The sequence below is a fragment of the Giraffa tippelskirchi genome, chromosome 8 (assembly GCF_054371585.1).
Source record: "Giraffa tippelskirchi isolate mGirTip1 chromosome 8, T2T-mGirTip1v1.2.pri, whole genome shotgun sequence".
NCBI classification, from domain to species: Eukaryota; Metazoa; Chordata; class Mammalia; order Artiodactyla; family Giraffidae; genus Giraffa; species Giraffa tippelskirchi.
Window position 1 is genome coordinate 114,083,755 of NC_137282.1, and position 26,197 is coordinate 114,109,951.

The following is a 26,197-nucleotide window of genomic DNA, read 5'->3' on the forward strand; positions in this document are numbered from 1 at the left end:
CTGCAATCTGACAAGATTGACTCATTTTCTTCTAGAGTTTGTAATCTTCGCAAAATCCTTCTCGTGGTTTCTTATGACCACTTCTGATTTTGAGTACAAATGGTACAAGTGTTGTTCTAAACTAGCACTATCCGATAGAAATACAATGTGAGCCATATGTGTAATTTAAAAATTTCTAGTTACTGCATTAAAGCAAAAAGAAACTGATGAAGTTAATTTAAGTAATATAATTTATTTAACCTAATATATAAAACATTATCATTCTGACATGTAGTCAATATAAAAATATTGATGAGATATTTTAGTTGTTTTCCATTTGAAGTCTTCAAATCTAGTATATGTTGCACACTTTCAGCACATCCCAATTTAGGAACTAAAGTTTCATCGGAAATGTTTCATCTGTATTTAGATGTCATGAAATTTCCAGATGAAAAAGTAGATTTGTGTCCTCAGGTTGTAACAACGTTCTTAAATGTATTCCAATAATAGAGTCAAATATCAGTTTTTAAATTTAAAGTGATTAAAAGGGAATGGATTGATACAGTTCTATACTAGCCATGTTTCAAGTGCTCAAGAGCCACATAGTGGTTATTGCATTAGACAGTGTAGACCATGCAGCTCTGGATGTATATCCAGGCCTCGCAAACAGGTGAATGCAGCAAACCTGGGCTGATATCATGAATTTCCTTTGGCTTATCACTGCCCCTCTCCAGTTCCCACCCGTTGCCCTGACCAGATGTTGATGTCTGGGAAAGCCTTTCAAGGGTTGGGTCTCTTTTCCTACACGGGAGTGAGAATGGCATGGTGGGAAATGTTTAACAATCAGCTTTGTGGGAAGAACAGCCCTAGTTGGTAGCATTTGCTAGTTTCTGTGGTGTAAATATTTCCACCATGGTCAATTTCAAGCTAAAACAAAATGTCACTAACAGAGATGCAGGCCCACTCCATGATGAAGTTATTTCTGCCATACAAATATGATAGATGTAAACAACTTCAAGAGTAGAGATAACAATAGAATGTGCTAAAATAATTAGAGAATTGATGAGTTTTGAGTGTTTATCATTTTTGTTGTCTTTAATACAGTTTTTAAAATAATACAGTTACATAATTTTAAACATAGGTTATGTTACTAGGTTACAAAAATTCCTGGAAATTTAGCACAGTCCTCACAAGCCAGTGAAAGCTGGCTCTGGCGCACCCCTGGATTCAGATGAGTGTTGTGTTGATTAAACCACGGAATGCTACAGCTGGGTGTCACGCAGCCAACATCTCATTTGAAAAATGAGACAACTGCGGACCAGAGAGGGTCTTAATTAGTTCAGTCGCTCAATCGTGTCCAACTCTTTTCAACCCTATGGATTGCAGCATGCCAGGCTTCCCTGTCCATCACCAACTCCTGGAATTTACTCAAACTCATGTCCATTGAGTCGGTGATGCCATCCAACCATCTCATCCTCAGTCATCGCCTTCTCTTCCCACCTTCAAACTTTACCAGCATCAGGGTCTTTTCCAATGAGTCAGTTCTTTGCATCAGATGGCCGAAGTGTTGGAATTTCAGCTAAAGTCACACAGTGAATTAGTTACAAGGCCAGACATTCAGACATCAGATACTGTGGATGAGAGACCCTGCTCATGTCACACTGCCCTTTGAAAAGCCCTTCCACAGCTCTCCAGAATGTATTCCAAACCCATTACCTGGTACATAGGCCAATTATAGTCTGTCTGTCAGCATCTTCCCAGGCGTCTCTTCTGCAGCTGTTCAGGCTACTTGCAGGTGGCATCTCCAGGTCTTTGCTCATCTAGTGCCTTCATCCAGGCAGCCCTCCGCATTGTCATCTGCAGAGTCAGCAGGACCTTTCCTTCCACAATGAGGCCTTTTAAATTCTTCCCGGGTACCTGTCGGTGGAACTTACCTCCTCTTCCTCTTCTCTCTGCTCCTTTGTTGTCTCTCATCCTACCGTCTCATTTTAATGCTGATGTCAGTCCTGGTATCTCCCTCCTCTGGTAGACAGGACCCTGTCTTCATGCTCCCCCAGTGCTGATCCAGGCAGACACCCCTCCCCTTTTGGGGTCTGCCCCAGGGAGATTGAAGGCGGTAGAGAACCTGCAGCCCACAGAGCATAGCCTCGGGGCGATGTTGCCCTTGCTTTTGACTGAAACTCTAGCTTTCAGTAGCTTGCAGGGTGGAAGCTTTTCCTGTGCAGAATCTGGCCAGGAAATGAAGGTGGCTGCGAAGTCCTGCTTGGCAAGCTGTGACGATTCTGAAAGCTCCTCTGATTGGTTTCTGAGCCCGAGTTTCCCTCAGCCTTTCTGACAGGACAGCAAATCTGCTCTCGTGATCTGTTAACCTGTTCACCATGGGACTTGTCTTGTCTCTAGAAGCTTGGGTCATTTGGAGGAATTAACCCTGCAGCCCTGTCAGATCACAGGGTTCTCCATTTATTTGTGTAAACAAGTGTCTGTTGAATTCCTTCCTTGTGCCCAGTCCTGATCCACCCCGGAGGATACAGAAATGATCAAGACCGGCCAGATCCCTGGCCTCACTGAGCTCAGAGTCCAGTGGTAGAAGCAGACAGTATGGAAGCAGATAAAGAAGTAAATGAGAGGACTTCAGCAAGTGTAAGTGTGTGAAAGAAAAATAGACTGGGAAATGTGATGGATGTTCTTGGTAGGAGGGGGGCAGGCAGGTCAGGGACAGATGCTTCAAACAGGATAGATAAGGAAGGCCTTTCTCACGAGGTGACCTTTTAGCTGAGGCTCCAAAGACAGACTGCAGGGCATACTTGCAAAAATTTAGAGAGCAGAAATTTCCAGGTAGAGACAATAGGAAGTATTCTCAGAAGCCCTGAGACAGGAACCAGTGGAGCCTGTAAAGGACCAGACAAAAGTTGTGTCTGGAAGATGGCAAAGGAAGAGAGGCAGAGACCCGTATGAAAGGAGACCAGATTATCTCTGGCTGTGAACACTTATTGCTGAGCACCTGCTGTGTGCTAGGCCCTGTTCTAGGGGCTGGGGATTCAGTGGTGAACAAGAGATACAGTTCTTGTGCTCAAGGAGCTTACAGTCTGGTGAGGAAGTCAGCTGATAAGCGCATAAACACATAATTCAGGTAACCATAAGGACCATGATGGATAGGAAATCAGAGGTGTGACCTAGGAACAGGGCAAGCCGCCTTTCATGCGTGGTCAGCGGGAGGCCTCTCTGAGAAGGACCCAGTTGAGGGAGAATCAAGGGGTCAGCAAGGGCCCCTGACGTGAAAGTGAGCTTATTACGTTCAAAGGGGGCAGGTGACCAGTGGTGCCTGGGTTAGGGTGGGGGTGGTGGGAGATGAGGTCAGGTAGGTAGGGGTTGTGGTCTTATTGTAGGTGTCGGGAGACCTCGGCGGGGCGGCGGTTTCAGGCAGGCCAGGGTCTGCCCTCTTCCTCAGCCATTAGTGTGATTAATTAGTCTGAGTCCCCTTGATTCTTCTGCATGTGTGTCTCATGCATTGTCCTCTTCCCTGCGTGCAGTGGAGGAAGCGGGGACCAGTCCTGGCTCGTGGCACCAGTTGAGACCTTAGCGAACCGCTGAGTCTCTAGTTCTTTACCTCTAAAACGGGAATGATGATAACAAAACCTAGCCCATCGTAAAGATTAAGTGAGACATGCAGGTTGGGCACAGGCAGCAGTGTCTGGCCCAGAGTGGGTGCCTGGTTAATGCCATTGACTCTCTCTCCCCTCCTCTCAGTTCTTTCTTTCCATTCCCACTATGTCCTCGTACTGGGTTTGTGGAAGCCTCTTCTCTTCTGGCTTTTCTGCCTTTTACTCAGTGAACCTTGCTGAGGCTTTGCTGTGATCATGCCACTGGCAAACAGGATGAAAAGTGATGTCAGGGTGGATGATGAAATCTGCACAGGGTGAGGAAGGCCTTTCACGTGCACAGCCAGGCTGGCTTCCACTCCTGGAGACCCGGCACAAGTCAAGTTCAGAAGTCCCTCTGCCCTCTAGTTTTGTCTGGGCAGAAAGTTTTGCACAAGCTTACCAGCCCAGGAATCTCCTTGCTGACTACCAAACAAAGCAGTGACTCTTGCTTAGCACGGAAGGCCTCCACAGTCAGGGAGCCTTCCTGGATTGCCCCACCCTACCTCCCCCAGGTATGACCTTGTCATTCTGAGACTTAAAGAGCTGTAGTAACATTCTTGGTAGGGCTGCCTCTCCTAAACCTCATTCATTCTGGTACCTCTGGAATAGTTAGTATTTGTTTAAGGTGACTCACTTTTTAGAAGTTAAATATATTTATTGAAAAAGAAACTTTCATCTCACTACCCTAAATGGAAAACTAGGGCCCACTTGCCATAAATAGAAATAAAAGAAAATAAACCAGTTTGCTGCATTCTGGCCCGATCCTTTTGCCTGCCAAAGCCTTCCACCCTGGCCCTGCACTCCACCTTAGAAGGGATGTGGTCATCGTGGGCCTCTTCAGCGCTCGGCAGTGACTGGGCTCAGAAGGGAGGGTGGACAGGGGAGGGACTCCTCTCCCCCAGGGCTGTGCGGTGCCCCAGTCTCAGGACCTCCACTTGGGGACATGCCCCAGGCCAGGGCACTGTTTTGGCTGGTGCATTTGGGCCTGGCCAAGCCTGAAAGGCCAGAGGTTGGGGTGGTCCTCTTAGGACTGAGGTGGCCCAGCTTGTCCAGAAACATCTGCGGGACAGAGCCTGGGTTTGGACCCACCTCTCCCTGGAGGCCACCACCTGGAGGCCAGCGGTCTTGCTCCCCCAGCTTATGTCTCAACTTGCATCATCTCCACCTGCGCTTTCCTAGCATCCTTAGCTGTGGAACCCTCTTTTGAAATCTGATGGAACCACAGAGAAAGCAGCAGCTGCCCTAAGCTGGAGGGGCACGCTTCCCTCCACTCCTGTCGTGTTCCCCAGAGGAACTTCCAGGCCTTTTGGACTCTGTCTGGTCTGCGTCAGGGTTTGGATCATTTTCCGTGTGGGGGGAGCTGCCCTGTATGTTGTAGGGTGTTTAGCTATATCTCTGCCTCTATCCCTGGTGGTGTAGATGGTAAAGAATCTGCCTGCAGTGCTGGAGACCTGCGTTCGATTCCTGGGTCAGGAAGATCCCCTGGAGAAGGGATAGGCTACCCACTCCAGTATTGTTGCCTGGAGAATCCCGTGGACAGAGGAGCCTGGCGGGCTACAGTCCAAGGGGTCACAACAGTTGCACACAGCTGGGCACGCGTGCACGGCCTCTCTGTTGCCGGATGTCCCCTGGGGACAGCATCGCTCTCGGTTGAGAACTCTGTGTCTCTGCCACTCACAGCCTCTTGTGTTGTTGGGAGGAGGAGGCTTCTACCGTGCCAGTCAGGCTGTGAGCCAGGTCACAAACCGAGGACGTCAGGCTAGAACAGATCCACACAGATTTTGTTTGGCACACAAGATGGTTTTGGAAATTTGCTGCTAGCATTTTGTCGGCCTTTGGGCTTTTTTCTTTAGAACCACCAGCAGATGTGGCAGCAGTTGCCTGAGGCTGGGCAGCCACGGCCCCTCAGGTGGAGATTTGCTCTCTAATTAGCCTCAGACCTCACTACTCCCTAATGTCCCCCAATACTGAGCCTGAGGGCTATTTGTCACTGGCCCACACCACTGGTTTTCTTTCTATTTAAAAAAATGATGATCAAACTACAGATGATTTACAATGTTGTGTTAATTTCTTCTGTACAGTAGAATGACTCAATAATATATATATGTAATCTTTTTCATATTCTTTTCCATTATGGTTTATCGTAGGATATTGATTGACTAATAGTTCCCTGTGCTGTGCAGGAGGACCTTGTTGTTTGTCCATCCTGTATATAACAGTTCACATCTGCTAATTCCAAACTCCCAATCCTTCCTTCCCCAGTCCCTCTCCACTTTGGCAACTACAAGTCCGTTCTCTGTATCTGTCACTATTTTTCTTAAAGTAGAAGTGAGAGGGTCTATTTCTCATCCTGTGTCTCTATCAAATGAGGAAAGTACAGATAACCAAGAGGACTGTGTTCCCAGAAAATTGTGCAAGATGACATTTTTTTCATATAGTCAGGGCTGCTTTGCCCATAACTGAGCTCCCCAGATCTGGTGGTGTTTAAACCAGGACTCCTGGTGTAAGGAGTGCCTCGTAAGGCATATGTGAACTTCCTGTGCACGTACACCGAGTTGTGCATGCGTGTGAGTCTGAAGGAGGGACTGCAGGCTTTCCAGAATGTGACTGCTTTCTGAAAGTGAGCCTCCTACCGAGAGGAAGTGCACGCCCGGGCCACAGAGCGGGGTGTGGGTGGGAGGGGCCCGCTGTCCACCCATGTTCACATGACCTCATGTCACCGGCCAGGGTTTCTGTGGCTTGTCGCCTTGGGCTCCGAGGCTAGCCGTTGGTCACTGACAGAGATTGCGTATCTGGCCTTAAAATAATACAAGAACTATAAAGAGAGTGTGATGTGAGAAAGTCGCTGACGGCGCAGCGCGCATTTAGAGAGCCCCTCAGTGCAGTCCAAGGAGCACTGGGCTGAGTCAGGGGCCTGAGATCTCGGGTCTGGGACCAGCTCTGTGACCCTAGGGGGCACCGCCCCTTCCCTGCCCCTCTCCTTCCTGGCCCGCAGTGCCCGGGGCTTGGAAAGGGTGATCTCAAGGAGGCCTTTTGGCCCAAGTCGGCTCATTTTTCCCTTGCCCAGTTATCTCTGAAATCTGAATTCCATGTTTGTGGTCAGCTTGGTGCCCTGTGGTGGCCCTTCTCAGCAGAATTGTGGGCAGCCCCTCTTCCCATGGGATCCTGGTGTTCCTGGCGTTCCCTGGTAGTCACTGACCTCTGTGTCCTTCTGCATTAGGCCTGTGGGGGCTTCCACTTTGGGGACACACGCAATCATAATAACACTTAATAAAGCACTGCTGTCCATGGGGACTCAAAGAGTTGGACACAACTGAGCGACTAAGCACAAAGCGCTTGAAAGTCTGTGCAGGCTCTGAGTCCTCTGGGTAAGTGTATTGTTACTTCTTACCGCTTCTGCTGCACAGAGTGCTGTGAGGCCCAGGGAGGGAGGGGAAGCAGGTGCAGAAACTTGTGACTTCTTGGCCCAGAGGGTGAATCAGGAGGCAGGGGGGTGGAGGTGAGAGGGAAGGATCAGCAAAAGAGCACAGAGAGCTGGCCTTTGCTGGACGCTTCCTCCGTGTGCTGGGCCCTGTCGTGATTAACTTGCCAAATCCTCACAATTCTATGGGATTGAGATGTTGTCAACCCATTTTATGGGTGTGAAGACTGAGGGTCAGAGAGAGAAGAGAGAGATTGGCTCAGGGCTCCTAGCCAGGTTCCAACCCAGATCAGCCAGACTCCCACTGCTGCAGTGCCCCCGCACCCCGGGTACCAGCCCTGGGTACTACTGGGAACTGTTCAGAGGACATGGTCTGTGCCCGCCTCCTCCACTTGAGGAGCCCGTTATCCTGCAGAGCATTTCTTGGCAGTGTCTGGTGGGGAGGGGCCTGTGGCTTTGGAATCCTTCCAGCTTCTACCTTGGGCGCAGTGGAGCCTCATCCCCAAGCAGGTAGAACCGAGTAGCTGTGGACGGCCAGGCTGGAGTACCGTGGGGTTTTGTCTGGAATCCTGCTGTTGGAATGGCTGGGCTGGGGTCTCTGGGTCACATTCATAGGCACAAGGGTGGGTCTGGGGCCCAGGGATCTGCCTGCCGTGTTCCCAAGCACTCAGTCCACCCACTGACCTCATCAGCCAGCCGTCATCCCCTCCCACCCCCTCACCGCTCACGACCCCCGTCCTAGCTTCACACACACCCTCCCTTCCTTCGGTCCATCAAGCCGTGGCTTTGGAGTCCGCCAGACGTGGGCTGGAGTCTGGCTGCCTGTGTACTGTTGTGTGACCCAGGTATGTCTCTGAGCCTCAATTTCCCCATCTGGACATAAAGGGTGATGACACTGATCTCGAAGCTGTTGGCTTCACTGGAAACCCGGTGTGTCCCAGCTGGCAAGACAGTAGGAGCCCCATGCCAGGCACCCAGCAGAGAGGTCATGTCTGTTGTTCAAAGTCTAGATGGCAGGTAAACATGTAAACCTGGCCCACAGGCTGTACCTAAGGCTGGCTTTCTCTAGAGTTCTGCAGAAGTGTGACCCTTCGTAAGTTGGCGTTTTTCATGTGAGAATCCAACTGTTTGGCTTGACTGGAAGGTTCAGCAGCTCGAGCCCCAGGGCTGTATATTCCTGCATGGCATCTATGAGCTGGGCTGAGCGCTCTCGCCCCATAGATGGCCACCCGCTGTCCCATCTGCCCCCGCCTCCGCCCAGGCGGCCTTGCTGCCTTTATACCCAGCCTGGCCCTGAGGCGAGTAGGTAACTTGGGCCTGGGTGGGAAGTGAGGAGACAGAGGAATGAGCCGGAGGCTGACAGGCCGTCCTATGTCTTCCTTGGATCCCGGGGGCGGCTTCTTCCTTCCTGGCTGTGCCCACACTGGTCTCTGTCTCGGGAGCCCTTAGACTTGGGTCCTCACCGATGGGACCTTCAGTGCTTGCTGCCGTGGCAGGGCCTCTGCATCCCCATCACAGTAACTCCTACCTGTGCCTGGTATTCTATGTCCACGCTCTCATGTGTCTGGGCCCCCACCTCCCCGGAGCAGGCGGGGCAGCCATTGTTCATTCATTCACTTGTTCAGCCACTGACTCACTCATTCATTTATTTGTTCACCAAGAAATGTTTCCAGGGTATCAGCTCTGTGCCAGGCAGTTTTAAGTGCCGAGGGCACAGACACAAAGCCCTGCCCTTCAGGAATTCACATTCTATGGGGCAGTGGGGTCGGGGTGGGGAGGCAGACAAAAAGATGAAATTGTAGCGTGTATAGCCAGATAGATGCTTGGACTTGCCCAGGGCGCCCAGTGTTGCTCGGCTCTCTGCTGCTCTCAGATTGTTCCTTCAACTTTCCCTGGGGCAGCTACTGGTGCTGGGGGCTTGTCTCTGAGAGCGGGCTGCTCATTTCAGTGTCCCACGAGCGTCAGCCTCTGCTGTTACTGGTTGGAGCACCGGCTGCCAGGGTCTGAGCCTTGGGCTTTCCCCAAGTCTTCCTGTTTGTTCCCTACCCAGGTGGCAGATTCTATAGTTCCAGCTGAGGGTCAGAGCTCTATGCTTACTTGTTCCAAGGTCATTCCTAGTTCAAAGTTAGGTAACGTCAGGGCCAGAATTAGAACCCAGGTATGCCTGGAAAATCCCAAGGACGGAAGGGCCTGGCGGGCCAGTCCGTGGGGTCACAGGGTCGGACTTGACCGAGTGGCTGAGCATGCATGCGTGTCTGACTGCAGGGTCCGAACCCTGGTCTCACCTTATTTACTCAGTTTTTTGTTCCTTGGAGATTATCCCACAGGAAGCAAGTCGAGGAAGCCTGGGGGTTGCCCTGGGGATGTAATAGAACATGGCTCTGGGAGCAGCTCAGCCCTGGCTCTGCCTGCCATGCCCACCTCATCACCCCGCTCCCCTTGCTTTCAGTCCTGCTTGTCCCTGGAGGACTGTCTCACATGGCACAAACCTCGAATAATTTTAGTTGAAGAATGTGTGTCCTGCCAGGCAGGCAGGCCTCCAGAGGTGTGTCTGCGCTTCCTGGTCATGTGGGGTGTGAGTCCGTCTTCTGGGGGGCATGGCCCTGGATCACTCCTCTCTCTGGAGCCATGGACCCCTGGTTTTCGGGAATGATGGCTGGACGGGCCGATGGTCCAGAGATCCAAAATACCTGTGCAGACAGAGATCTGTTTGTGTCTCCCCGGGGGCTGAAAATCCAGTTTGGTCTGCCTGCAGTCTGGCCCCAGCCCTGCCCTCCCGCTCTGATGGGTGGCAGCGGTGACAGTCGTCACTGTGATGGCGGAGACTCGTCCGTCCTGTGTTCCGGGTGCCAGGCCCGGTGCTTGCTGCTCTTCCGTCTGCTGTCTCGTGTACTCTCCCACGACTCCGTCATGGTGAAGATGTGTTGTCCCCATTTGCAGGTGAGCGCATACTATGAGAGGCTCAGAGAGGTGAAGCACGTTGCCTAAAGACACACAGTGGCAGCAGTTGGACTCAAGCTCAGAGGATGTTGACCCTGAAGTCAGTGCTCCTGACTTCTGGGCCAGGCAGTACCAGAAGGAGTTAGGCACCCCCAATGTGAATCACCTCAGTTCTATCCCGGGGTGCCCCAGGACTGGGGCCAGCACACTTGGCGCTGTCTTGGTTATCTCGTCTAGTAATTCCCACCCCCACCCAGGGGCTGTGCCAGATGTGCTGGACAGCCTTAGAGGTTCCCCCTCGCGTTGACAGGATCCCCCCACACACACACTCCTTAGGCCATCTGCTGTGCTTCCTTCTTCCAGGGGGCACTCAGTTGCCAGTCTCCAGGGGCACCCGAATTCCTTCCCTGCTTCTCTGTGAACGTGGTTGTGGGGCTGGGGGTGGAGGAGCAAGGCCCGGCATTCCCGGGGGGCCTCTGGGGTGTGGGCTGCCCCGCTCAGTGGCCGTATTGTCTGGCTTGGAGCTCAGAGGTGTGGATGTTCTGGACTCCACCTCCAGGGACCAGCTGCTGAGAAGCTGGAGAGACTTTTGGGTTCACTGTTGTGTTTCGGGGACCTTCTTTCTACAGGTCTCTGTTGAGTAAACAGAAGCCTCTGTCTTCTGTGCTCTGGGGTGTCCCTGTGCCTCTCAGGGCAGGGAGACCTGGGAAAGAAGGGGTGAAGAGGTAGGTGAAGAGGCAGCACCTACCCCTCCTCCCCAAGAAGAAGCAAGTCTCGAGAGGGGAACGGGCTTGCCTTTGGCTGCACATTTCGGCTATCTTTGGATCTTGGGAGTCGGAGAGACCTGGGTTTCTACCCTCGTTCTGTGGACTTAGGAGGTTAGTGGCTTTGGGGAGGCTCTTTCCCCACCAAACCTCAGTTTCCGCATCTGTAAAATAGAGAGAAATATAATTGCTTACAGGAATAAGTAAAGGAATGCTTGTAGAATGCTCAGCACAGTGCCCGGTATGCCTGAGGCACTCAATAATGGCAGTCATTATCTCTGTTCTCTTGGGCGGCAGCAGAGGGAGGGACTGGCTGGCTTTCTTTGCAGAATCAGCTATGTGAGTCATCTTTTTGGCAGTTTTGCCCTGATTTCTGGGCGTCTAAAGGCCACTGAAATGTTTCATTCATGTTTCTTCGTTCTTCATAAGTTCATTCAGCAAACACTGTTCACGAATCAGGTCCAGGCTCTTATAATTTATGATATGAATGAATTTTTATAAGTATTAAATATCATAATATTTAATGATTAAGTGATGTCCGTCACTTGGACCCTCAATTGTCAATGTTGCAAATGACCTTTCAGCTGTTAGAGGCTTCATTTTCCAGGTGGGGAAACTAAGGCTCAGAGCAGGAAAGTTTAGATAGCACAGTCACAGGAGAACAAGGGAAGGTCTGGGACTGTGTCCAGACTTATGCAAGAGGTGTGCTCAGTCATGGCTGACTCTCTGTGACCCCATGGACTGTAGCCCACCAGGATCCTCTGTCCATAGAATTCTCCAGGCAAGAACAGTGGAGAGGGTTGCCATTTAATTTTATTTACTTTTAATTCCAGGAGTGTTGCCACCATTTAATTGCTGAGCACCTCTGTGTACCCGGTACTCCTGCTGGCCTTGGGGAGGGCCAGGGAAAGGAGGAGACCCAGGCCTTGAGCACCGTGTGGTCTCCAGGGTGTGGCTTGAGCACGCCTCAGGGGTCTCCTGGGGATGGTCAGGCTTGGTCCTGCTGCCTGCGGGCTGTACATGTTGATGATGTCTGAAACCCCTGGGTGGTTCAAGCCTGCTCTTATCTGGGCTGTGACATCTTGGCTCCTTTATCTCCGGGTGAGCAAGCTCACTTGGTATGTGTGAGCTGACCCCTGGGGCCCAGCGAGTGCGGGAGCAGGGAGACAGAGGCGCCTTTCCCCCCACCGCCGGGAGGCTGTGTCCCAAGCTTTTTTGGCTTCTTCCTGAGGCGCAAGGATGGGGGCGTGGGGTCACTAGGCCTCTTCCTTCATGGTGGTGAGTGGCGCTGACTTGGCACCCAGATAGGTCCCAGTTCAGGTCCTGGCTCTGGTACTTATTATTTCTGGGACTTTAATTTCTCTGAGCCTCAGTCTCCTCATATGTAAAATGGGAATAAAGTATCACCAGATGCTGATAATAACGGGTAGCATTTGTCAAGCGTTTACTTACTGTGTGCCAGGTAATGTTCTGAGAGCCAGGCATCTGTTACCTTCACCCTGTTACCTTTAATCCTCACAATAAATCCCGTGAGGCAGAGGCATTTTTTAGAATACCCACTTCAAATGGTAAGATAATTTATGCAAAGCACTTGGCATAGGGCCGGGCACAGAATAAGACTCTCAGTTCCTGTTGTTTGTCATGGATGGGGAAACTGAGGCCGACCTGTGTTAACTGATGAGGCAACCGCTTATGTCCTAAGGAAGTCGAGAGCATGGAGTGAAAGTGTGCGGGGGACAGTGAACACGGCAGGGGGTGGGGGCGGTGGTTTTGTGTGTATGTTACTTGCTGGGGTGGAAATCAGCTTGGCACAGGACTGTGGTGTCAGTGTTTAGTCCTGAAGAGTTGTTCAGGTGGAGGAGAGAGATTTTAAATTCTGCTCTCAGTCCTAAGGATTATCGAGCTGATTCTTTATTTGCAGCAGCTCCAAGGAAGATTTTTATAGTCACCAGTCCCAGGGCAACTCTGAGAGGACACTGCCCACGAGGGGAGAGAGTTCCTGCACAGGTGCAGGGCCAAATTCCCACGGCTAAGATGGTGCAGGAATAGAGTAGGTGCCTAATCAGCCCATGAATGAATGAATATACGCATGATCTGGGAGGTGAGCTGGCCCTCCAGGATCATGTAGCAAGGCTGTGACCCTTAAGCCGCACCATGACAGATGCTTAATCTAAACTGATAGGGGATCTAGGTAAACACAGGTTTCCAGTTTCTTTGGCCTCCAAGCAGAGTCCCAAGCCAGCGACTTCAGGCTGTCTCCCATTGGGCGTCCTCTGAGCGTGTTTATGGGCTGAGGTCTCCAGGGACACAAAGAACTTGTGAGTGCTGACTAGGGAGACCAGCTGTGCCGAGGTTACTCATCCGACAAGAGGGCCCAGGAAAAGCAAACGCCTCTCGCTCTAGAGCCTGCTCCCCGTATTCAGGCTCAGGCAGGCCTATCTTCCTCACACAGGGCAGCAAATGTGAGCAGCCTGGCTCACACGGGCCTGGGTTCAGATCCCAGCCCGGCCTGTCCCAGCTGTGGGTCTCAAGACTGGGCAGGAGGGCAATTCCAACCTGGCCGGTGGGGTTAAAACCTTATGAAAAAGATGTTCCGATGCCAGGAGGGATGGGTGTAACATGTTAAGTGTCTTCCAAATAATTGAGGAAGAACTCGAGCCCAAGGACAGACTATGAGCTCATAAATCAGAGCACCTGGGTTCAAATCCTGGCCTCATCTCTTGTTAGCTGGGGACCTTGACAAGTTACTGAAATGCTCTCTGCCTCCATTTTCTCATCTGGAGAAGGAGTGTTAAGGAGCCACCCATGGGCCACATCTGGCCTGCCACCTTCTTGCACACCCTGAAGTCCCATCACAATGGCCCATGGGATTTGCTGGCACACAGCCACACTCATTTGATAAGGTCTCGTCCACCACTGCTTTCAGGCTGGAGCATCAGAGTCAAAGCCCTGAAGAGCCAAAATTATTTACTATCTGGTTCTTTATGGAAAGGTTTCCCTGATGGCTCAGTGGTAAAGAGTCCTCCTATAGTGCAAGAGATGAGGATTCAATCCCTGGGTTGGAAAGATCCTGTGGAGAAGGAAATGGCAATCTACTCCAGTATTCTTGCTGGGAAAATCCCATGGAAGGAGAGTCTGGTAAGCTATAGTCCATGGGGTTGCAAAGAGTCAGACATGACTGAGTGACTTAAGCATGCATGCTCTTTACAGAAAAACTTTGGAGATCCTTGACCTAGAAAATGGAGATAATAACAGTATTCACCTTAAAGAACTGTGTAAGGATTAAATGAGAGACTGTGAATAAATGACCTTGGACAGGGCTTCGCATATAGTGTCAGCACTTTTCTGAGCTGAAAAGCATTTAGGTCATATTTTAAGACCCACAGTCTATCACCCTGGGAGCCTTCCTCCAGCCTCTGGCAACTGCTGATCTCCTTTCTGTCTCTATTGTTGTTGCTGTTCAGTCGCTCAGTCATGTCTGACTTTTTGCATCCGCATGAACTGCAGCATACCAGGCTTCCCTGTCCTTCACCATCTCCTGGAGCTTGCTCAGACTCATGTCCATTGAGTCGGTGATGCCATCCAACCATCTTGTCCTCTGTCACCCCCTTCCCCTGCTTTCTATCTTTCCCAGAATCAGGGTCTTTTCTAATGGGTCGGATCTTTACATCAGGTGGCCAAAGTATTGGAGCTTCAGCTTCAGCATCAGTTCTTCCAGTGAATATTGAGGGTTGATTTCCTGTAGGATGGACTGGTTAGACCTCCTTCTATCTACCATGGATTTGCCTATTCTGGACATTTCATAGAAATGGAATCACATATGTGTGGCCTTTTGTGTCTGACGTTTTGTTCACTTAGCATAATATTTTCAAGGTTCATTCATATGTGTCAATGCTTCGTTCCTTTTTAATGACTGGATAATATTCCATTATATGGATGTGCCACATTTTGTTTTTCTGTTCATCTCTGATGTATTATTGGGTTGTTTCCATCTTTTAACTATTGTGAATAATGCTGCTTTGGTATACAAACATCTGTTTGATACTCTGCTTTTCATTTCTTTGGGTATATGCTCAGAAGTGGAAAGCCAGTTCACAAGGCAGTTCCATTTTTGATTCTGTTTTTAATTTTTAAGATTTTAGTTTTAAAATTTTGAGGAACTGCCATAATGTCTTCTGCAGTGGCCACAGCATTTTGCATTCCCACCAGCAATACACGTGTTCTCATTTCTGTACATCCTTGCTTGTTATTTTCTGTTTTTTTTAAAAATAGCCAGCCCAGTGGGTGAAAAGTGAAATCTAATTGTGGTTTTTTAAATCTATTTATTTTTAATTGGAGGATAATTGCTTTACAATATTGTATTGGTTTCTGTCATACATCAACACGAATCAGCCGTCCCCTCCCTCTTGAACTTCCCTCTCACTTCCCACCCCATCTCGCCCCTCTAGGTCTAAATTGTGGTTTTGGTTTGCATTTCTCTAATTAGTAATGCTGAGCATATTTTCATGCATTTATTGCCTATTTGTCTATCTGTAAGTGTCTATTCAAGATTGAGTTGTAAGAGTATATTTTTTTAATATATTCTTGAAATTAGTCACTTATCAGATATATGATTTGTAAGTATCATATATACTTACATTCTGTGGGTTGCTTTTTCACTGTGTTGATAGTGTTTTTTGATGTCCAAAGGTTATTATATTTGATAAAGTCCAGTTTAATTTTTTTGTTGTTGTTGCCTGTGCCTTTGGTGTCAAAACCAAGAAATCATAGCTAAATTCAATGTCATGACTTTTCCCTCATTTTTTTTCTTCCAAGAATTTTGTAGTTTTAGCTCTTCGATTTATGTCTTTGATCCATTTTTAGTAAATTTTTGTATATGATGTAAGGGACCATCTTCATTCTCTTGCATGTTGGTAATTCAGTTTTCCCTACAAAATTTGTTGAAAAGACTATTCTTTTTCCATTGAATGGTCTTGGCCCCTTTGTTAAAAATCATTTGACTATATATGCAAGGGTTTATTTCTGGGATCTCCTTCCATTGGTCTATATGTCTGTCTTTATGCTAGTACCTTGCTGTTTTGATTATTGTAGCTTTGTAGTAAGTTTTGAAATCAAGAAGTATGAGACTTTCAATTTTCTTTGAACAATTTTTTCCAATTGTCCTTTTTCAAGATTCTTTTGGTGCTTGGGGTCCCTTGATATTCCATATGAATTTTAGTATGCATTTTTTCAGTTTCTATAAGAGATGCCATGGGGATTTGATAGGGATTGCATTGAATCTGTAGATTGTGTTGGGTAGTATTGACGTCTTAACAAGTCTTTCAGTCATAGAGGATGTCTTTGCATTTATTTGTGTCATCTTTAATATCTTTCAGCCATGCTTTGCACTTTTCAGTGTACAAATCTTCCACTTTCTTGGTTTAATCTTATTCCCTTTTCCTAGATAGTCCTAAGTATTTTCTCCTTCTTGATGCTGTTATAAATGGAATTGTTTCCTTAATTTTCTTTTACTGGATTGTTCATTGTTAGTGTCTAGAAGCCCAACTTGTTTTTGTTGTTGGTTTTTCAGCTACACTGCAGCGTATTAAAAGGATTATACACCATGACCAGTGGAATTTATTCTTGGAAGCAAGGGTGGTTTAATATATGAAAATCAATGAATATAACACACTGCATTAGCAGAATAAAGGTGGGAGAACACATGATCATCTCAGCTAATGAAGAAAAAGTATTTGACAAAATTCAGCACTTCCATAAGAAAAACATTTAACAAACCAATAGAAGAAAAGTATCTAAACATAATAAAGGTCATATATGAACAGCCTACAGTGAACATATTCAATGGTGAGAGACTAAAAACTCTAAGATCAGAAATAAGGCAAAGATGCCTACCTTCATCACTTCTGTTCAGCATAGTATTGGAAACACTAGCTAGCACAGTTAGTCAGGAAAAAAGAAATAAAAGGCATGCAAACTGCAAAGAAGTAAAATTATTTCTGCTTGCAGATGACAAGCTCTTATGTATAGAAAACCCTAAAGAAGGTGTTCTGGGCATTGTCATGCTGAGACTTTAGTTGTGGATAGGCACAGCCCCATCCCCTTTCAGATGAATAGATGCATCTGTAGCCATGGGTGATCTTAGGCCAGTACTTTTCATTACAAAAAGAGTACTTCTAATATGAAATTTTATAATATGTTATAAATAACATAAAATATAGAATAAATAGAATATTGAATAAAATATAGAAAATACAAGAATAGACCAAGATGGGGAAACAGTGGCTGACTTTATTTTTTGGGGCTCCAAAATCACTGCAGATGGTGACTGCAGCCATGAAATTAAAAGACACTTACTCAAAAAAAGAAAAGACACTTACTCCTTGGAAGGAAAGTTATGACCAATCTAGACAACATATTAAAAAGCAAAGACATTACTTTGTCAACAAAGGTTCTAGTCAAGGCTATTTTTTTTCCAATAGTCATGTATGGATGTGAGAGTTGGACTATAAAGAAAGCTGAGCACTGAAGAATTGATGCTTTTGAACTGTGGTGTTGGAGAAGACTCTTGAGAGTCCCTTGGACTGCAAGGAGATCCAACCAGTCCATCCTAAAGGAGATCATTCCTGGGTGTTCATTGGAAGGACTGATGTTGAAGCTGAAACTCCAATACTTTGGCCACCTCATGCGAAGAACTGACTCTTTGGAAAAGACCCTGATGCTGGGAAGGATTGAGGAAAGGAGGAGAAGGGGATGACAGAGGATGAGATGGCTGGATGGCATCATCGACTCAATGGACATGAGTTTGAGTAAACTCCAGGAACTGGTGATGGACAGGGAGGCCTGGCATGCTGCAGTTCATGGGGTCGCAAAGAGTCAGACATGACTGAGCGACTGAACTGAACTGAACTGAAACCTTCTGTGGGTATTGATGTAATTTTTCCATTCTCTTTTCTAAACAGGCTATTTAGTAATATCCTAAGGCATTGAGACGATTGTTTTCTTTTTATTTATTGTTATTATTACATTTATTGAGATTATCATTTTATTAATTAAACCTCATGCCTTTCTATAAAAGTGCTAAGAAATTCACATTATAAGCTACCTGTGGCCCTACCACTGGGAAGCTGAAATGTGAAGTGTTAAGACCCATGTAATGGAACCCAATGTGAACCATGTCATGAAAGAGACATTATTTTTCTCTTTTACATCATATAAAAGGCACCAAAACATGAAACTTTTTAAACTAAAAGGACCTAAAAAAGCCACTTTCAAAAAAAAAAAGAAGAAAAACCAAACTGTATTTTGCCACATGTGAGAGTACAGTTGGGCAGAATTACAAAAAGTTAATAAACAGAACATCACTCTGACATAGCCTGTGATTAACTCCAAATGAGGACTGCTGTTTCAAAAAGAGCTTCACATTTTGAAGTGTGGATTACAGGACAGTCATCTTCTAAAGACACTTCATCAGGGTCTATATGCAAATTGTGGAATATTGTAGATTTAATCCTGGTGTAGAATGAAAAGTTGGTATATTTATTCATGGGAGTAAAACCAAAGCTAAACTCAGAGCTTCCCAGTAGCTGCGGCAGAATAATAATGATAATGGAAGATGGCTATTTTGAGATATTAGTCTGCCATCTTCTCTGTCTGCTGGCTTTCCAAATAAAGTCATATTCCTTGCCTCAAAGAAAATAAAAAGTAAAAAAAATACGGGAAGTGCAAGGGGTCATGGAGGTCTCAAATTGCAGAAGAGGAAGCAAACCAAATTGGCAGAATGCTTCAACTTTCCTAGTGCTGACCTGGGAGGGGAGGGGTCATGGGGGCCTTGTGTAAAGGCGTTGTGTAAGGGACAGTTTCACTGAAAGATGCAAGAACCGCCCAGGTTTGACCACTTCTCATACTGAGAAGTGGGAGTGTTGATGAACTGTAATTCTGGGAAGGCATGGTTTTGTAGGAAGCCTAAATGGCATGGTCTGAGTGTGATCTTTCTAGAGATTTCCTTTGCTAGATTCACTAAGTGCATATTAGTTGTTGTAGCTTTTTTATTGGACGTGTCATTGGCTGTCTGATGCATTGGGGGAGAAAAGATTAGTACCATTTTCAGGTGAAGAAATCGAGGCATGGGGACATTAAGTGGCTTACCTAGGTTCACATAGCTAATAAGGAAGCTGACTCGAAGGGCTTCCCAGGTGATGCTAGTAGTAAAGAACCTGCCTGTCAATACAGGAGACATAGAGACATGGGTTTGATCCCTGGGTGGGGAAGATCCCCTGGAGGAGGCCTTGGCAACCCACTCCAGCATTCTTGCCTGGAGAATCCCATGGACAGAAGAGTCTGGTGGGCTACAGTCCAAAGGGTCGCAAAGAATTGAACAGGACTGAGTGACTGAGCACACACATGCCAGGGCTCGAAGCCAAGCCTACCTACCACCTTTTCCTCTTCAGCTGCCCCCTGGTAGAGAAGGAAATAGCTGAGCCTGCCCTGTGTCCTCTGTGTGTGTGAGGCTCAAGCTTGTTGCTCGATAAATACCGCCTCATCGGATCCTTAGAGTAGTTCTAGGGGCGTCTGTAGTGTTGTCCCATTTTACAGAGAGGTAGGTCATTGCCAACGATGCATAGTCAGTAGCTGGTGAAAACACTGACCTGGGTTTGGTGGTGGGACTTGAGGGCATGCAAGAAGTCAGTGAAAGTGCACACAAACATTTGTTTGTATTTGCATTTTTCTATATGAGGGGTGAGAAGGTGGCTTTCATGGGGTCTCAAAACACAAGACAAAACAAACAAACAAAAAAACCCCTGAGCTCAAGAAAGAAATCCTAGAAACAGTTCATACCGACTCAGTCTCACGTGTCGCCCTTCAAGGCCGGGATGACTCTGTCACTCCTGTGGGCTCTGGGCATGCCATCCCACCCTCGTAAGTGACCTTGTGTGGTGGCTTAGCTAGGCTTCTCTTCACTGCTGCCTCTTGTGCCTGGGCTGTTTCTAGCAATTAGTAGGATTTGGGGTTCTCTTTTGTAGCGCCAAGGATTATTAAAAAAGCAGAATGGTATGCTGAGCTCCGAGAGGTTGATGCCCATGTCCAGGTCACTCTGGCCCTGGGAACAAGCCTGATTGGTTGGTGGTTGGTTCAGTGAACACACGAGTGAGTGAGTAAGTGGAAGAAAGAAGTACCGCTTCCTTGTGTTCTGGGTTGCAGCATGTTAACACATCTCTGATGACTTTTATTTAGGACGATAGTCACCACAGTGGTAAAGAGTAGCCCAGGGGAGCTGGGTCAGGCCTGACGTTCTCATGGCCAAGCAGGACCAGAATAACTGTAGGAGCATCAGGGACCACGTCCTTCCTCCCTGGCAGGTGGCGGAGTGTGAGCCGGTGGATCTTCCCTTGCCCAGCTCCCTCCCGTGGCGTGTAGCCTTGTCCAGCATGTGGCAGGCCTGTCTGCTGCCCTGGGCTGAGGGAGGGCGCCAGAGCCTTGCTGTCCCTGGTACCCTTTCCTTTGGTGTCCCTGGCCCAGCTTAAAGCTCCCTGCTTGACCTCTAGGGTGGCCTGTTCCCTAACTATAGCTCAGAGGTGGGGCCGCCTAAGAGGAACAGCATCAGCAGCCCCATCTTACAGTTGAGAAAACAGGCTCACATGGTTGAAATGACTCGCCCAAGGCCTGAACTAGTGAGCAGTGGGCTTGGGACTTGGGTCCAACCCGGCATCACCGCATCCTCATATTTACAGCTCCAGGAAGCCTCTGGAAAGTCGACTACAAGCTACGAGGCCTCATCGAAACACTGAAGCAGCTCCTCCCTCCTATGGCTGGAGAGCTGGCTCTGGCCCAGTTAGGTCACGGCTGAGGTTTTCTTTTCTATTTATAGCAACTGGTCTCCTTGAGCGCCCCTCAGGCACTGTGTCTGCCCCTGCCGAGCTGGGTCAGAGGGCCCTGCAGCAGCCAGGAGCTGGAGGAGATGCTGGGAGTGCCTTGAAGTTTGTGTCACTTTCTGCCTTCCCCACCCGTCTCTACCCACACTTTAAAAAAAAGAGGAAGTGTCTTCCCGTATATGATAGGAGCCCAGAGTGGGCCAGAAAGAGTGAAGATGGGAGTAGACCAGGGAGGGAGGGCCAATGTCAGCACCCCTGGCACTTTTGACTCTAATTGGCTTTTTCCATTTGCTGCCCTGGGTTGGGAGCCCCTTGAAAGCCTGTATCCAGGGCCTGTTACCTGTTGGGTATGTGTTGAGTGAATGAATGAATGGCCTGGAGGTTAGGAAAACCTGGTTTGCATTCAGGAGCCACTAGACAACCTGTGTGGCCTTGGTGAATTACAGCTTCTTTCTGGGCTTTGATTTCTCTACCTGAGCTGGGCTTCAAGGACCTGATGTTCTGATACTCCAGGCTCTGGGTGGTGGAGAGGAGTCAACAGACAGATACTGGAGTCCCAGGAGGACTTGGGCAGCTTGTGTGTGGGTGGGAGGTGTCCTCTGAGACTTGGCTTTGGATTGTAAGAAGCAGTGTGGCTGGAGGGTGGGGGTGAGCGAGCGGACAGGGCAGATCAGAGAAGGGAAGGATGCAGGCTTCGCTGAAAAGGCTGTTCACTGAAGCTGCAGGTTTCCATGACGACTTGGTTTTTTTTTTTTTCCCTGAAAAATGAAGTGCCCAAGTAACTCCTGGGTATGAGAGCCTCTTGTAAGAACTGAGGTCAGCTTGCTGGAGTGTGGGGGAGATTGGACAAACCCCTGGGCAGGAGGGAGAGGGGCCGAAGAGCAAATGCATCAGGTGCTGGCAGACCTATCTGATCAGGGCTGGCCATGGAGGGGCTCCCGATTCGGGGGCTGGGCGCTGCTGCTCATGTTACTTTGCCTTGTATTTTTTGCAGATTATGATCGAGTTCTGTCCTGGGGGAGCTGTGGATGCCATCATGCTGGGTGAGTCTTTTTTTTTTTTTGGCCTCTCTGAGTGGCTTGCAGGATCTTTGTTCCCTAACTAGGGATTGAATCTGTGTCCCCTGCGGTGGAAGCATGGAGTCCTAACCACTGGACGGCCAGGGAAGCCCCTGGGTGAGTCCTCCTTGATGCAGGGCAGCGGTGCTGGGGTCGGCTCTGCCGAGCACTGGGACCCATCACTTCCCCGCCCCAGTAATGCCCGTGGCCTGTTTGAGTACCTTCCCACTCTGTCTGCATCTGGGAGCAGGGGTTGGGTTCCTGGGGAGGATGCAGGATACTCAGAAGACCAAAACTTCTCATTCAAAGAGCCATATGTCCTTGAGGGGATCACTGGCTCCCTCAAGCCGTCCGGATGTAAGACAGGTGTGCTGCCCCCTTGCCGAGCCCCACAGCACGTGTAGGAGGTGAAAATGAGACCCCTGAGGGAGGTTCTTTGAAAAGCGGGGATCTCCACCCATCCTGTCTCAGTTCTCCTGATGGAACTAACTGGTCCAGCCCCAAGTGGTTTGCTCTCTCTTGGTGGCAGCAGTTAAAGAAGCAGCGCCATTACTATTTTAGAAATCAAGGTGGGATAAGAGAAGCTGGGATGGAGGAGCTGACCCAGTGAGAGCCAGGTCGTAGCTGCAGCTCTGTGGTCAGGGGTTGACTCTCCCACAGATGCCTGCCCTGCTCAGAGGGCTTTTCTGCCCTAGGTTGTCCCCCACCGCCTTGCAGAGTTGTGTAGAGTGAAGAGCCTGGGCTCAGGGCCCAGGGTTCCTGAAGGCCATCCCAGGTTCCTCGGCTTGGTAGCTGTGGGGTACTGGGCTGGCCCTTTTACAGCATGCGGAGCGCAAGCATGTGGCACATCACCGTATGGCCGTTTTAGATTGTTAACACCAGTGCTCATTCTGATCCTGCTGGCCGTGACTTGCTAGCTGTTACACATTTTTGGCCCTTAGCCCTCCTGCAGAGCAGAAGGATGAGGTTCAGGTTGGGATGTTGTTTCAAAGGGGACGTAGGCTCATCTGCAATGTTGCAACTTTTTTTTATTAGGAAGAAAGTATTCATGTATTGCTGTGTAATCAAAAATTCATCTTACAAATTCACCATACTGTGTGATTCCAATTATATGCCTTTCTAGAAAAAGATGAAACTATAGGAACGGATCTAATTAGTGATTGCTTCGTGGCTGGAGTTGGGGATGAAAGGGGGATAGTGGGGAATTCTGGGGAGTGATGGGAGTATGTATTCTGTATCTAAATTGTGGTACTGTTGGTGTGACTACATACATTTGCCAAAATTCACAGAACTGTACACCCAAAAAGGTGAATTTCACTGCATGTAAATTATATCTCAATAAACTGGACTTTAACAATGTGTCATAGGGACTTTCCTGGCCATCTAGTGCTTAAGACTTCGCCTTCCACTGCAGGTTCATCCCTGGTTGGGGAGTCACAACCTCACAGGGCTCCTGGCCAAAAAAACCAAAACGTAAAACAGAAACAATATTGTAACAGATTTAATAACAAGGCTTTAAAAAATGGTCCACATCAAAACAAAAAAAAATTTTTAATTGTGTTACGTCTATCTGCCTCTTTGGATTATTATAAAGCTTTCATGAAATAATGCACCCAACACTTTATCCTTGTGCTGATGCATTGTAAAGGCTCAAAAAATGGTGGCGTCTGCCTCCTCCTCACTTTGACTTTTCCAGTTTCATCTGTGTACATAAATCAGACATGAGCCAGGTACACTTTTGACATTTAAAAATTTGCTACAGACAATCCAGCATAATCTCAGGACCAGCATAATAGTAATCACCTTTTCTTGACTGTGCTGCATGCTGAGACATTAACATGCTTTATCTCTGGAGCCCTGCCTTCATGTCACCCTTGTTCCATTTTACAGACCAATAATGAAGATACAGGGAGATAGAGTGACTTGCCAGAAATCACACGGCCAGTGAGAGGCAGTGCCCAAGTTCAGGCGCAGTCTGTGTGGCCCTGAAGTCCTCACAGACTCTGAGCTTGGACCCCGGCTGGGGAAGATGCAGGAGTCGAGGACGAGGCTGCAAGGAAGGAGTTATGGACCCAGAATGACTCCTGGTTCAGGAGTCCTGCCCTGGAGCTGGGCTTCCCAGGGCACTGCAGGCAGCACCTCCACCCTGGCTAGCATGTATGTTTCTACTGAGCCTGAGGGGTCTGACACTGGGGATTCCTCCAGGCGCTACAGGGGAACTTGGAAGCCCCAACCAGAGGGAGGCCTCAATGCAGTGCCCTTGCCCACCAGCCTGGAAGCCTGAGGGCCGAGCAGGCAGGACTGCAGAGCTGACCTCAGCCCTGGGAGCTTGGGCAGGAGCAAGAACTAAATAATCACAGACTGCCCTGGTCCGTCTTGGGTGGCCCTACACCATGGGTCACGGTGGAGAGGTCTGACAAAACGTGGTCCACTGGAGAAGGGAATGGCAAACCACTTCAGTATTCTTGCCTTGAGAACCCCATGAACAGCATGAAAAGGCAAAAAGATGGGACACTGAAAGATGAACTCCCCAAGTTGGTAGGTGCCCAATATGCTACTGGAGATCAGTGGGGAAATAACTCCAGAAAGAATGAAGACACAGAGCCAAAGCAAAAACAACACCCAGGTGTGGATGTGACTGGTGATGGAAGTAAAGTCTGATGCTATAAAGAGCAATATTACATAGGAACCTGGAATGTTAGGTCCACAAATTGGAAGTGGTGAAACAGGAGATGGCAAGAGTGAACGCTGACATTTCAGGAATCAGTGAACTAAAATGGACTGGAAAGGGTGAATTTAACTCAGATGACCATTATGTCTACTACTGTGGGCAAGAATCCCTTAGAAGAAATGGAGTAGCCATCATAGTAAACAAAAGAGTCCGAAATGCAGTACTTGGATGCAATCTCAAAAATGACAGAATGATCTCTGTTCGTTTTCAAGGCAAAACATTCAGTATCACAATAGTTCAAGTCTATGGCTGAAAAGTAATGCTGAAGAAGCTGAAGTTGAACGGTTCTATGAAGACCTACAAGACCATCTAGAACTAACACCCAAAAAAGATGTCCTTTTCACTGTAGGAAACTAGAATGCAAAAGTAGGAAGTTGAGAGATACCTGGAGTAACAGGCAAATTTGGCCTTGGAGTACAAAATGAAACAGGGGAAAGGCTCATAGAGATTTGCCAAGAGAATGCACTGGTCATAGCAAACACCCTCTTCCAACAACACAAGAGAAGACTCTACACAAAGGACATCACCAGATGGTCAATACCGAAATCAGATTGATAATATTCTTTGCAGCCAAAGATGGAGAAGCTCTATACAGACAGCAAAAACAAGACTGGGAGCTGACTCTGGCTCAGATCATGAACTCATTATTGCCAAATTCAGACTTAAATTGAAGAAAATAGGGAAAGCCACTAGACCATTCAGGTATGACCTAAATCAAATCCCTTATGATTGTACAGTGGAAGTGACAAACAAATTCAAGGGATTAGATCTGACAGACAGAGTGCCTGATGAACTATGGACAGAGGTTCATGACATTGTACAGAAGGCAGTGATCAAGACCATCTCCAAGAAAAAGAAATGGAAAAAGGCAAAATGGCTGTCTGAGGAGGCCTTACAAATAGCTGAGAAAAGAAGAGAAGCTAAAGGCAAAGGAGAAGAGGAAAGATATACCCATTTGAATGTAGAGTTCCAAAGAATAGCAAGGAGAGATAGGAAGGCCTTCCTCGGTGATCAGTACAAAGAAATAGAGGAAAACAGTAGAATGGGAAAGACTAGAGATCTCTTCAAGAAAATTAGAGATACCAAGGGAACATTTCATGCAAAGATGGGCTCAATAAAGGACAGAAATGGTATGGACCTAACAGAAGCAGAAGATATTAAGAAGAGGTGGCAAGAATACACAGAAGGGACTTCCCTGGTGGCCCGGTGGCTAAGCCTCCAAGCTCCCAATGCAGGGGGCCGGGGTTCAATCCCTGGTCAGGGAACTAGAGCCCACAGGCTGCAACTAAGACTCCATGCAGCCAAATAAATAAATAATCTTTAAAAAAAAAAAAGAATACACAGAAGAACTATACAAAAAAGATCTTCACGACCCAGATAATCACAATGGTGTGATCACTCACCTAGAGCCAGACATCCTGGAATGTGAAGTCAAGTGGGCCTTAGGAAACATCACTATGAACAAAGCTAGTGGAGGTGATGGAATTCCAGTTGAGCTATTTCAAATCCTAAAAGATGATGCTATTAAAGTGCTACACTCAATATACCAGCAAATTTAGAAAACTCAGCAGTGGCCACAGGACTGGAAAAGGTTGGTTTTCATTCCAATCCCTAAGAAAGGCAGTGCCAAAGAATGTTCAAACTACTGTGCAATTGCACTCATCTCACACGCTAGCAAAGTAATGCTCAAAATTCTCCAAACCAGGCTTCAACAGTACATGAGCTGTGAACTTCCAGATGTTCAAGTTGGATTTAGAAAAGGCGGAGGAACCAGAGATCCAATTGCCAATGTCC

General features: G+C 47.9%; 1 protein-coding gene and 1 long non-coding RNA gene across 4 annotated transcripts in view; one reads left to right on the top strand and one right to left on the bottom strand.

Moving 5' to 3' along the window:
- The window catches only part of STK10 (serine/threonine kinase 10), a 129,562-nt gene that overhangs the window by 30,184 nt on the left and 73,181 nt on the right, over positions 1–26,197 (top strand). For 2 of the 3 annotated variants that reach the window (XR_014062263.1, XM_081520716.1), the window contains exon 3: positions 21,609–21,657. Coding sequence is in view for 2 of the 3 variants with exons in the window: in XM_081520716.1 (XP_081376842.1) it covers positions 21,609–21,657 (49 nt within the window). In the remaining variant the exon portion in view is untranslated. Of the gene's footprint in view, positions 1–8,728; positions 9,982–21,608; positions 21,658–26,197 lie in introns of those variants that run through there. The other variant, XM_081520717.1, reaches the window with a different exon arrangement.
- On the bottom strand, positions 8,671–10,578 carry LOC145517687 (uncharacterized). The gene is made up of 4 exons (XR_014062265.1): positions 10,311–10,578; positions 9,531–10,025; positions 9,327–9,398; positions 8,671–9,155 (listed from the first exon to the last, which is right to left on the bottom strand). It is a non-coding gene; the product is annotated as an uncharacterized LOC145517687 (long non-coding RNA).